The sequence below is a fragment of the Triplophysa rosa genome, linkage group LG21, assembly GCF_024868665.1.
Source record: "Triplophysa rosa linkage group LG21, Trosa_1v2, whole genome shotgun sequence".
In the NCBI taxonomy this organism is placed as follows: domain Eukaryota; kingdom Metazoa; phylum Chordata; class Actinopteri; order Cypriniformes; family Nemacheilidae; genus Triplophysa; species Triplophysa rosa.
The window spans coordinates 1479336-1493001 of NC_079910.1; the positions used below are offsets into that span (position 1 = coordinate 1479336).

Here is a 13666-nt window from a genome sequence, read left to right on the forward strand (position 1 = left end):
CATTGTGCTCTCAGATTTTTGGAGAAATGTGAAATATTTAAAGCGTGCTAAATTTACCTCCGTAACTCCATTTGCCTCTGTAGTCAACATCCACGTCTCTCTCGCACACACTTACAAAACAGATCAAATATTCATCAGACATCTCTTAGAGCTCACAGTCCAACATGCAGGAAAATACAATGACCTCATTCAGTCAAGCCTTTGTACCGCGGTAAAACATCATTCAAATAATCAGAAAACATATTGTTCTGTATAGTGTAAACAATACCCAATGTACTGTATATATTTCTGTTTGTGAATGTTGTAAGAGTTAATACAGAATAACAACATTCTAATATATATTTATGTGACAGCACATATTTTTTTAGCAAACAAACATCAAACCATCACATTAAACTAGGGATGCACCGATATGCAAATTTTGGCCGATAACGATAACCAATAATTCTTGAACATTGGAAGCCGATAACCGATATATATTGGCCGATATACAGTATCTAAATAATATAACATTTTCTGAGACTGAAAATTATTTTTTTCTCCCGAAAATCATGTACCAAGCCCACTTTACACTAATGAAAGATTCTTTAATTCTTGTTTTAAACTTTTCTGGTATAAGGTTTATTTCATAAACAAATGAAAGATGTTCTTCCAGAGCAACCCAGAAAGGTGTTCTCAATAGCCACATGTCTAACAGGTCTCCAGACAGAAAGCATTCAGACAGCAGTTGGTTTCAAACAATATGCTTTTGTTCCTATAATTTACACATTCATAAATATCTACATACTACATCGACGGTGTTTTGCTAATAGCAAAGTGAAGTGAATGATCACGACAGAAAGACTGTACTGTACTGGATTTGAACTGTGAGCAGCGTGCAGCTTAAGTGGTTCAACCGAAGGAAATCATTCATAATTTATCGGCTATAAAATATCGGCCTAAATTTAATTATTGATATCGATATGGATGATAATTTATCGTGCGAAAAGTTTGTGAAAAGTGTGCAAAGAGTGAAAACCGTTTCAAACATTAAACGATTCATAGCAGTGACAGTCGAAATCACATGTTTGAGCATCGTTCTGGATAATAAAAGGTCACCTAATGAACAAACACACATCACAAGTCCACATGAAGCGTGTGACGGCCACAGCTCTTTTCATCTTGTGCGCCTTTTGTTTCGAAACGTTTATTAGACGTTGTCATGTCCCACACGCTCCCGGTTGTGTTTTAGGCGGCACTTAGATCCAGTGAACAGAGACCTGAGAACGTTCCTCTTCCCCGTCCCGCTCTCCCCAGGCGACCGCTCAGAGAGACATGTGGACCTCCGGAGCGTTCGGATACGCCGCTCGTGTTCACGGATCTTGCACTGCAGGTGGTTCTGGATGGCAAATCCCAGCGACTCCGTATCCAACGACGCTCCATAAACTTCCCACGTCATTCCCTGCTCGTCCCAGACGATGTCCTGAGGTGTAACGGTTTCTTCCTTTTCTCCTTTCGTCTTTTCGGAGTTCTTCCGTTCTGCCGTCTCACCCGACACATCAGACTGGCTGGAAAGCTCAATTTCTATTTGACAGACGTGTTGAACGGGTTTCCGGCCGTTGGGGGACTTGTAAGGCCGTGGACCTAGAAATCTAGGCTTGGCTCCCATTGGTGTGGGGTTCAGTGAGAGTACGCTTGGCAGCTGGATGTGGACTGGACTCGTACCTGTGGATTTGTCGGAGACCTCCACGAACACCTGGACCTCCGTGTCAACGTACATCGGGAGCAGATCCGTCTGCAGCGCTGCATCATGAGTTTCAACCGTCGTCATCTCTGCATCCTTCAGTTTCTTGACTCTTCGAGTTTTGATCTTTTCCATCATGGCCGTGTTTTTCTTAACCTCAACTTCCTTCCTTCGCTCTGCCCTTTCATCTTCCATTCTCTCTCCTGTCGTTCTCTCCGTGTCATGTCGTCTCTCTGGGGTTGTGACATTTGCGTGACTTTTGTCTTCTGCTGTCGAGGGGTTTGATGGCTGCTTCTCATTTTTAGGAGAAGGGTTACGTTTACAACCTGAGTTTAGCGCGATAAGGTCACTTCCTGCGAGACCGTTCTCCGCCCGTGTGCCCTGAAGAGCAACATCATCTTCCGCCCCTGCGGGGTCCGTCCCGAGCTGCGGTTCGCTATCATTCGTCCTTCCTTTTTCTCTTCTGTTAGCTTCAGTTTTGTCCACTTTGAGAGATGCTGAAGGTGATGGTTTAAGTTTGGGGCTGGAGGTTGCTCTGGGAATGTGAGAGAGGGACGTCCGGATCTTGAGCGAGCCTGTAGAAGAAATTTGGGATGCAGAAGCCGTTTTGTGAATAATGTTGGGATGGTCAGATGATGTGGCTGCCTTGTGGATGTTTTTAGGAGAGGATGAAATGTTTGCACCAACTTGGGTTTTTAAATTCTGGCTCATGTTTGGGGATCTTGACTTTGACCTGCTGGGTCTTCTAACAGCTGGTTCGGTTGTAAGTGTTGTAGATGAATGACTCAAAGCAGGTTTTTTCAATGCTAATATCGTCGTCGCAGGTGCGCTGGCAGTGACATCATTGCACGGTTTGGTCGCGGCTGAATGCATTGTGGGAATTCTTGATGTAGCTGTGAACAAAGCTTTGGGTGGAACGGCAGTGGGAACTAATGCTGCGAGTGTTTTTAGGTCATCATCAGATTCCCTGGAGGTGCATCTCTCCTCCTGTTCTTCAGATTCTTCTTCAATCCCATGATGCTCTTTTCTTGAACTGGTTCCTTGAGAGACATTTCTCTTTTTTGACTCAGACTCCCAGCATCCCTCAGGCTCACTGTTTCCAGGGTGATAAAGGTAAGCGTGAGATTCCATAGGTAAGGCTGATGATGACGGTAAACACTGAAGAACCCAACAGAATGGGTGCTTGCAGTTGCACTGGGAACACTGGGAATTTGGTGATGTCACAACTTGAGGTGCGTGAGCTGTAAAAAAATAAATAAATACATAAATAAAGCACGTGTTAAATTAATGTGGAGTGTCAATGTAATTAATCTATTCTGCCAAATACAGAATTCAGCATCAAAGTTCTTTCTTGCAAAAATAACAGTCAAAACCACACAGAAATTTTAGTAAAAGAAAATAATACAAATTAAACAAACAAAGATCAAACTACAAACATTTTTTTTAATACATTTATTTCTGGAAGGTGGATTATCACTTGCATTTTGCATAGTTTTTTTTATTATGTTTTTTATTTTAGGAACTGAAACCACATACAACAGTGAAAGGAAAAAACAGTACAAAACAGTATAGGGGAACAACAACTAGAGCAAGAAAAAAGAAAGAATAAATAAATATATGTATATTTATATAGACATATATAAAAGAGGGGAGCAACAACACAAATACAAAAGGGGGTGGTGATTATACAATTATTGAATTACATGTATTTTACCATAGTTTTATTAAAAATATAGGCTAATGGTTAAACTATGATTATGATGTAAGATCACAGTGAATGTTGGGTTAGTATGGTTTTACTATATAAGGTAAAAAACATCGACATTCGAAAGAGAGTTACTAACGAAACACTAATACTGAGACTTTTTATCATTATTCTAGCACATAACACGCAAAAAACAATCATACTCACTATTAAACACACAGAAAATCCACCCCAAAACAATATCCGAGGCGTGTGTTCTTCTGAAGAAACCTCTCTGAGTGGATTTCACGAGCCTCGCGTGGACTGTTTTTCCATCTCGCGCGTAAATAAATGATGAAGAGGCGCGCTCACGAGCGATATCCGTCATTCTCTCATTCCTCGGCAGTGGATTATACACATTTTTAGATTTTCTGAAAGCTTTTACATCTCTGTTTACGACATTTAAAAATGGAAACGATGTAGGTTACAACACAAGCAGCAGGTGCTTTCCAGTAATTAAATTAACCGTGGCTTTAATCTACTGTGGTAAAAGTTTTTAATCATCGATGGTCAATACACTTAAATACACTGTATACTTTAGATTAAAACATCTGTCAAATGCATGAATGTAACTGTAAAAATATAGTTATAGGAACAATTTCATTGAGCATTAATGGAATTGAATTTAAATGAAAAGAAGGGTTGCGCTTCACAGTGAATGCTTAATAAATAAATAAACAAGACAACAAGATAAAGGAGCACCAACAGATGTTTGTTGTTGAAATTCAACCTTACAAATCCACAAATAGATATTAAACTACCTGCAGTCGATAATGCAACTTCTTTGTTCAGATGTCATGAAGCTTCATTTGTCACAATTTGTTAAAGGTACAGTATGTAACTGCCACCTATGTCTAATGTGTATGTACCTTTAAGATGACGTCGGTTGTGTATACACGTGGCTCCTGCGTTAGCGTGCGGGCAGTTGGAGTTGGATGCTGAGAGGTGAACAGGTGTGATGGTCGCTCTACCGCTGACAATGTGTGTACCTTTTCCTTTTTCTTTGTGACGGAACCGGAGGGTTTCCTTCCCCGTTTCTACACCACTATAAAAGTGTGGACTCGTGTCTTTCTTCCTCGGCTATGGCCATCTGTTCCATTCCGGGTACCGTTGGCTTAAACTCTCTGGCCCACCATTACAAAGTGGCGCCCGAACGACTGAATCCTGGCCGACCATCTTTTTGTTTCGCCGCCATTACAAAGTGGCGTCCGACCTACTGGATCCTGACGATCATCTTTTTGTTTCACCGCTGCTACATAGTGGCGCTTGGTCGACTGAATTTTGCCGACCACTTTTTTGATTTCATCTTTGCCTCGAATTGGCGCTGGGTCGATTGAATCCTTGCCGACCATCGTTTGCTTTCGTCGCCGCTACAAATTGGCGTTCGATCGACTGGATTCTTTCCAAATGTCTTTTGATTTCATCCTCGTGGATTTTCGTTTTTTTTACCACTTTTTGGTTGCTAATTTTCGTTGCTGGCGTTTTTTTATTCACGCTGCAACCGCTACACCGGACCGTGGCGTGACTAGCTTGCTAGCTGTGGAGACCATGCGATCGGTGCCTAATTGAGTTTCAGGTACTGTTCGTGTAATTTATCTACGATTTAACTTTATTGTTTTGTGAATTTGCCTGAACTTTAAGAACTTAGAATATTTCCAAGAAGTTTTTTCGTTTTTTTGGACTTTATTTTCACCATGATCAAAATGGCAACAATAAGCAACAAAGTTGTGAAAAGAGACACAGGATATCACAAAATATCCAAATCATGCTTTTCTTCGATTGGGACAAAAGAAAATCTATTTTTTAAATTATTCTACACTGACCAAAATTATAAACGCAACATTTTTGTCAAATCACTGATCCCCACGACACAACCAAACTAATGAATGATCTACAAGATAAAAGCAAACAAATCTAATATTCAACAACATATTTTTTTCGTAGTGCAAATATAATAGACATAAATATATGGGACATCGTTTAGTTTTCATAAATAAATCCATAAATGATTTAGTTGAAGAAAATCATTCATGCTTATGCAAGAAAGTAAGATGTTATAAACAGTCAGAAAATATGATTACATTATTAAAGTTGAGTGCGAAATGTTCCGTGTGTTCAGGCATTGATCAACTCGACAGAGATCTGACCATTGGACAAATGCAGGGTGAGTTAGAGTTCAAGTGTTGATCAATAGAGAATGTGAAGCTACGTCACGCCGTGTTGAATGTTGCACCATCTTGGGAGGATGGCTGCCAGTGTGTTCAATGCAGTGTTTTGTTTTTCTTGTTTGATTGGGAAATATAACTATGGTAGGTCGGTCTTGCGGTGTTAAAAACTGTAGTTAAAAACAATAGTATTACGCAGTCGTTCAGGAAGTTCCTTTACTTTCGATTTCTCCATATATATCAAACAAAACAAGTAACGGTATATATCAAAACAATAATAGCAGTGGAGTATGATCCTCCCAAGATGGCGGCGCCACTGCAACATGCAACATAGGGCGTGACGTCAGCTTCACATTCTCTATAACTGTTTCTAGCGAGACATGTTTAAAACTGTTTTTCTGTCATCCATTGAGCTGCTTGCAAATAACAGGACACTTACAAAAAACATACTTGTGCTTGGCAGCCAAATGTTGATCCAGTTTTGAGAAACTACTCTGATTGGTCGATCGCGTTAGCATGCTATCAACGATGAGTAAAGTAACATGTACCGCGTCACCAGCAGCCTCCACAAAAATGTACATCTGAATGTTAATACAGACAAAAGATCATTTTAATACAAATAAAAAGCTAAAGTGGTTGAATTATAGAGATTAATCCAGTTTGTTCGGGTTGATGCAGGTTCTGCCCCCTTGTGGCCACGCGGTGCATGAGGACATATCGGATGAAGTCAGTCAACAGCACCTACATTTTAATGAACTCACAAAAAATACTGGACAAGATGTAATTGTTTTCAGTACATATACCATCTGAAAACAACTGAATACTTATAAACATTGAGTTCATACAGATTTTAATGCTCAGGTTGTACCTGTAATGATGAATGGCAGGTTATCATGTCATGCGCTTGTTTTCTCAGGTGGCAGACGCTCTGGCAAGTGTTATGATCAGACACAAATTTGCTGAAGCTCTCAGTGAAACTAAAAGGTCAGTTGTTAACCGCTGAAAACATGCAGTTTATGCGCATAAAAATAAGATGCATTTGAAAAATGTCCTTTAAAGATGCCAGAAACATGCATTACGTTTGCATCTCTCCAGTTCCTCTCATTCGTTCATGAGGTAAATCACCATAAGTGACGCTTGCTTGTTTTTTCCCTATTTCTCTTACCTGAAAACGATTCTTTACTGTCGATTCGCTGATCAAAACCTCTGTTCTGAATCTGTGTTAAAAGTCTGATGTTCTCCTTTTCCTCAGATGAAGAACACAGACACAAACGAGCATGTTTTCCATCATCTGTCTAAAGCACCACTTCACGTATTACAACGGGATAAACTTTCTCCACAAATCCAGGACATAATATTCAAGTCTCTGTCGTTTAAAAATGTTTGAATGTTCAGTAGTGGACTCGATGTTTGAGATTCATGTCATTATGGTGGAATTGCCTTGAAACAAATGGAAGGAACTGCATCTTGTAACATCACATGAATGAGATCGTGTTTTATGCTGCTCAGCAAATACTGTAATACTTTGTAAATAAAAAAGACTCAAAAAAACATACATTCAAATTTATTAATATTCAAAGCACAGTCTGACTGAAACGCGTGCAAAATATTAACCATGGGCCCTGTATGTGCGTTTATCACAAAAGAAGGGTGAAATACTGTGTGTATTTGTGTGTGTTAGAGGTTATTTGTGGCGCGTCTATAATAATAACTGTGTGATGTGTGTGTAAATATACAAACCTCGTAATCTGAATACCAAACAAAAACCTTTAAATACATAAAGTGCATGACAGAAAACTTGGCAATCAAGGAGAAAATGAATGACAAAACTTATTCTCCTATTTACAATATATAGTTAAACCAAACGAAGAAGAATGAGTGGCAGATTCACACACACACGCATGAAAACGCCGTCATTTACTCTCACCCTCGTGTGTCTGTAAACCCATATACTGCTTTCTGTCAAATGCAAAGCAGAAGTTTTGCATTTTTAATGAAGCTTGTCTGTATAACCACAGACGGCGTAAGCAACACGCACACACTTTCATGAGACTTTTTTAAAGACTCTCTATCATGTTCCTGGAAGAGGAAAACCGCACGTGTGAGTTTGGATGTACACGAGGGTGGAAACACAATGACGGAGATTTTCATTTGTGCGTGAATGATCTCTTTAAATGGAATCCACTAGAATCCAAACACAGGTGGACAGGACATGTGGCATGCATGGCAAACATCACATGACCCGCTCCACAGGATCTTTCTAGAAAGTTCCACGGTTCCTTTTTTAACACGCACGTAGAATCAACAATGTCCATCAATAGCTCACGCCAGCAGCCTTCGGTCAAACCCAAGCGCTCAGACGTGCGTCTCCGATACGGCCAGACTTTCAATACTGCACAACTCAAACACATCTCTGTAGAAAAATAAACCAACTTTACTTCAGATTCAAAATAGTCTTTAGCGTGTTCTTCTCTCTGGATCGGCATCAGAGACGACAGTAATACAGGCAGCGAACGTCACGACGGTAGGAAAGAGAGGAGGAGGACGATCTGATTGTCGAGCAGAGCGGAATGGATTGTCTGCCAATACTGAACAAGTGCTTTAACTCAAGTGCATACTCTTGCGTGCACTCTAGTGTGCACACTTTGGGGCTCTGGCCATTTCCGGAAAGGGAACCCTGCTTTACAGGAAGAAAGAGGAAGGGGAAACTGTCGTCTGAGGGTCAAGGTGTGTGTATGACGGGCAGTGCATGTTATATTATCACCAGCCAAAATTCCACTCAGATTAAAGCCCATTCAACCTGTCGAAGCCCGTCGCCGTGGTCACCCATTCCGGTTGCCGTGGGCAAACCGAACTACTGATGCGTAACATGAGTGGGCGTGGCTAGATCAGCACTTCGGGTCATCAGGGGGTGTGTCAATGTCCGAGAGTCCCGGCCCTGTAGCGAGCGAGCATTCAGAACTGCCGCTGGCTATCGGCTGTAGTTCACCTATCGAGGAAAAAAGACAAGATCTAGTAAGCCTGCTTCTCTTCAATGTTAAATTGTAAAGGTGGTCAAGGTGGTAGGCCATTTATTCATTTATATAAATGTTCTTTAATTAATACAAACACACAAAGAACAAATTTGTTCACATTTAAAACACACAAAAAAACAAAGAAATCGCACACTTACTTTGCTCGGTTGGCAAAGTGTCCTGTGAAAGAGGTTCAGAGTCCAAGAGGACCTGAGGGAGACCCACCATCCTGACACCAGGGTCCCACCCACCGGTGACATCGCCCACCATGACATCATCACTCATCACCATGGCGTTGAGAGCCACGCCCCCCACAGCGAGCTCGTAATCCATAGGAAACTCATTCAGACATTCTGCGCTGGACTGCACAACAGTGACATTCACAAAACAGAGTTAAACACGGCATTCATTTAAACACCAATCATTTCACTAGATTCAGTGAAAGATTTCAAACACCAACCGTAAGGCCGAGAGCTTTGAGAATGTTCATTTTACACATGGGACACGTGCGATGATCCACCAACCAGGGGTCAACACAACCTTTATGAAAGAGATGCCTGAGAGAGAAGCCGAGAGAGATGGAGAGTCAAACATCCATATACAATACATCCAAACACAGGAATTCATCTGGCCAAGTTGTTTTTTCATTGTTGTGACAATGGCCGTTTCATTATATCCAAACTTTATCAGTAAACGGCTGTTGGCTCATTCTGTGTCAAATACACCATTTTGGAAACGTCCAGTAGAATTGTACTTTTCATAACTCTTTGTCTGGAGAAAGAAATCCTGAAATGATGCAAAAAGGCAAAATAGTAAATGTCATGGTCATGGATGAATATTTACGGAGTAATCCAGTATGTTGTAGAGGGGGTGATAACGTCACCTAAAATCTCCAGCCAAATAAGAGCAGGTGAAAAAGATGTCAGCATCGTTATTTGACTTTCACACAGAGACTGGCAGATCTGAATCCTTGTCACATTGACCGGCAATGGTGACAGTTTGTGTGTTGTTTTTCCAAAGTTTGTAAGCTTGTAACTCGAAAAGTATTCAGAGTAACACAGTTTTTTAATAAGCGCGTCCTTTGATGTGATCATTTAAAGGAACCTATTTAGTCCACTCCCAGAGATCTCAAAGTAGGTACAAGTGCAACTTGTAGAACAGCACAAAAAAACAAATGCGAGTCACTTTGAAAACGAGTGTCTGAATAACAAAAATAAAAACAAACAATCTACAACTGTATTTTCTTTCCTTCCGGCTGCGTTCAACATCATCATTAAAAGTAACAGAGTATTTCTTTGTCCGGGAACAGAATAGTTTAAATCAAACACGCAACCCATGATTAACATGGTATCGTGCAAACAAGCTCTCCTGAAACCAAACTATTCAAATCCATTCCTAAAGGACTCATGAGCTCATTACATCTGATGAAACACACCTGGACCAGCTCATCCAGGGCGGCGTTCAGCCCCGACAAAACGTTTTTTAAACGGAAACGGTGGTGCGGTTGAACACCCTGTTGTGATGACGCAAGAGTTGAACTATGGCAGCTGAGAAGGCCATTCTTTGTGTTCTTTTTGAAGAATTTTCGGAGCCTGATGAAATCGCTATAAATACGTGTTGAATACTGCAAAATACATCTCTTCTAATATCTTCAGTTGTTGCGTATACCGAGCTGCAGCGGACACATTTAAACGACTTTACTTGGACCCATTGTGCGAGCTGTCTCTTCAATACCGCGTGGGTTATATACATGTTATTATAAAACGGTCAGTTCTGGTCCTTGATTCTGATTGGCTGAGCGGAGTTCTAAGCCGTTATATAATACCCCAATATATAACGGCTGACCGCACCACATAGCCTAAATATCATTTGATTTACTTTATTTTATGAAACCTTGCTAAGCATATGGAATAACCGTTTTATAAAAGCAATAAGCCCCGCGAAGCAGTGGGTTACAGTGCATTTTATAACGGCTACGGGGTTTTAATGACTCCGCTTCGCGTCGTGCCACAACACCCTTAGCTGTTATAAAATGCACTGTAACCCACTGCTTCGCGGGGCTTATTGCTTTAATATATACCTGTTGCAAACCCGTTCAACCCGGAAACCGTAGCAAAACGTTGCGCACCGCTTTGAGCTTGAACATGCCCCGGGTCTTCAGGTTTGCATGTTAATGACGTGTGTGGACTTCAATAGCGTCGCGTCACATCATCTTTCCTTCTCTTTTATCACAACCCCAAACTATCAGTTGAGCAAGTGTGCTATTAAACATACACATCTTCTCCATTTAAAAGGTTAAATGACAAACGACTTTTACACCAGGAGGATCTCGTGTGCGTTTACCTGCACGGTAAGATTCTCACCACGTCGTTCGGCTTATATCCCTCGATACACACGGCACAGTTATCGAAATCACTTTCTGTCTCCTGAAGAGAAAACAACAAACAAACACGCCATGATGTGTGAACACAAAACAAAGACGGTTGATTTGAATACCAGTAGACGTCAATGTTTAATGTTGTTCACCTGATCGCCTTTCCTGATGGTCCGCACCTGTAACTGGCTGATGGCTTTCTTGGCGGCGTCCCCCAGTCTCCGCTAACCAATCAGAAGAGAGAACTCTAATGAAAACCTCTCTCACTGTTTCTCATTACCTTTAAAGACACGGCGCACTTATTAAAGACTCGGATGGCTTCAGGCTCCAGATGAAAGTTTTCCTGACGCCTGTAATCACGTTTGACGGCCTCATACGACCACAAACACACGAGAAACATCTTGCGTGTATATTCAGTGTGTCAAATGCAATGCAATGGTTACGTGACCCCTGAGATCTAATGACGTTACTAACATCAGACATATCTGAATTGATGCAGTTTTGTGCTTTAAACGGAGTGTTGCGTTGTTGTACCTGGTTGCGGTCTCTGGCGTTGGCGTATCTGAAGCGCTGGATGTAGTAAAAGACGAGCCAGGCCAAAGAGATGATCATGAGGATGATGAAGGAGATGGAGACGAAGACTACGGAGGTGCGGCTGACGTATTTCTGGAGGTTCCGTGTTCCTATGGTGATGTGCATGCGGACAGTGATGTTTCGCTCCAGGAGCAGAACCAGCTCACGACCCTTCGGCTCTGGAATCATGATGGCCACCACGTCACCAGTGCCTGAAAGAGAGATCACGCGTCGGGCTCGTTGGTTTTAAATATTCGCTTTTAGGGGAAACATAATTTAAAAACATAATATAACATAATTTTGAACATAATTTCAAAAATGAAACTGGAACTTCTTCTGAAAACATTCAAATGGAAACCTCCCTAACGCGGAGATTAAGATAGTGGGGGAGAACAAAGACCAGAACTGAACCGGTAACATGTTTTTCCATTTCTTGACAGAGAGAGAGAGATGTAAAGCGTTAGATCTGTCAGATATACGAGGGATTCAAAGCATTGAGGTGTGGAATGAGCAGAATGCTGATGTGACTCTTCTGGTCCGGCCTGAACATCACGTCTTTCTTTACAACATCATCCATGACTTCCAGATGTGATTTAACGCTAACACAGCTGGACGACTGGAAACTCTGGTCTGAAGGACACCAACCATCACATCCTGACAAAGGCTCTTATTCAGATCTTATTCTGCTGATCCTGATGGGCCAGAAGTTCACATGTGTGTTTGCCCTGCCTAACATGACACATTTTGTAGAAAGCTATTTTTATATTTCAGAATACAAAGAGCTTTATTGATACTGGAAATTACCTTTGGTACCTGAAGATTCCAACACAACAGCAAGACACAAAAGAATAAAATCCAAAGCGTAAAATAAAAAACAAATATAAAGAGAGAAGCAGCCAAAAATGCATTGCGAATAGGACAAAAAAAATCTAAAAAGGCTACAAATAAACATGCATGCACCATCATCACTGCTCATAACCACACACGCATGTACCATCATCCCACATAACCACACATACATCGTAACTGCTCATAACCGCAAATGCATGCATCATCTTTACTCGCATGCATCATAACTACTCATTATCACGCATGCATGCATCATCACCCCTCATAACCACACATACATGCATCATAACTGTTCATAACCACTTATGCATGCATCGTCTTTACTCATAACCACACATGCCAATGCATCACAACGGCTCATAACCACGCATGCATGCATCATCATCCCTCTTAACCACACATGCAATGGAAACATCCATGCATCATAACTGCTCATAACCACAAATGCATGCATCATCTTTACTCATAACCACACATGCCCATGCATCATAACTGCTTATAACCAGAACCACGCATACATGCATCATAATCCCTCATAACCACACATGCAATGGAAACCTCTCTGCATCATGACTGCTCATAATAACCCCACATGCATACATCATCATCACTCATAACCACACATGCATAATCTTCACTCATAACCACTTATGCATGCACCAGTATCATCTTCATCATTCATAACCACACATACATGCACCATCATCACTCATAACCACCACACATATGCATGCACAATCATCACCCATAACCACACACACATGCATGCACAATCTTCTTCACTCATAGCCACACATGCACGCACCACCATCACCATCACTCATGACCATGCATGCATGCACAATCATCCCTCATAGCCACACATGAATGTGTGGTCATCATCACTCATAACCACTTATGCATGCATCAGTATCATCTTCATCATTCATAACCACACATACATGCACAATCATCACCCATAACCACACACATGCATGCACAATCGTCACCCATAACCACACATGAATGTGTGGTCATCATCACTCATAACCACTAATGCATGTACCTGGATGCGGCATTGTTATGGTCTCATTGGAGTTGGAAGATCCCACGTTGAATATGACCACGGCTGACGCGTTGTGTCCCACAGCATGTTTGATTTTATCCTTAAACGTGCAGTTTCCCGGGCTGATAAGCGCGATCCACGCGCCGGGTCCCCGCGGCACGAACCTGGTGTTGGGGTCG

The 13666-nt window shown here is 41.4% G+C and overlaps 2 protein-coding genes across 2 annotated transcripts in view; both read right to left on the reverse strand.

Annotated features, from left to right (window-relative positions):
- Positions 1–454: 454 nt before the first annotated feature.
- Positions 455–3742, reverse strand: gprin3a (GPRIN family member 3a). Its single transcript, XM_057319857.1, has 2 exons — positions 3636–3742; positions 455–2964 (listed from the first exon to the last, which is right to left on the reverse strand). The coding sequence occupies exon 2, from the start codon at positions 2852–2854 to the stop codon at positions 1190–1192; it is 1665 nt and encodes a 554-aa protein (XP_057175840.1). The 5' UTR covers positions 2855–2964; positions 3636–3742; the 3' UTR covers positions 455–1189.
- A 1414-nt stretch (positions 3743–5156) lies between these two features.
- The window catches only part of rnf150b (ring finger protein 150b), a 9078-nt gene continuing 568 nt past the window's right edge, over positions 5157–13666 (reverse strand). The window contains exons 1-7 of the mRNA XM_057319863.1: positions 13488–13666; positions 11555–11805; positions 11173–11244; positions 10990–11072; positions 9107–9203; positions 8805–9009; positions 5157–8621 (exon numbers count right to left, since the gene is read on the reverse strand). The exon at positions 13488–13666 is cut by the window's right edge and continues 568 nt beyond it. Coding sequence (XP_057175846.1) covers positions 8521–8621; positions 8805–9009; positions 9107–9203; positions 10990–11072; positions 11173–11244; positions 11555–11805; positions 13488–13666 — 988 coding nt within the window. The 3' untranslated portion in view covers positions 5157–8520. The remainder of the gene's footprint in view (positions 8622–8804; positions 9010–9106; positions 9204–10989; positions 11073–11172; positions 11245–11554; positions 11806–13487) is intronic.

What these genes read in the sequence shown, in the direction of transcription:
- gprin3a (XM_057319857.1), bottom strand. Translation starts at nt 2,854, where the DNA reads ATGGAATCTCACGCTTACCTTTATCACCCTGGAAACAGTGAGCCTGAG.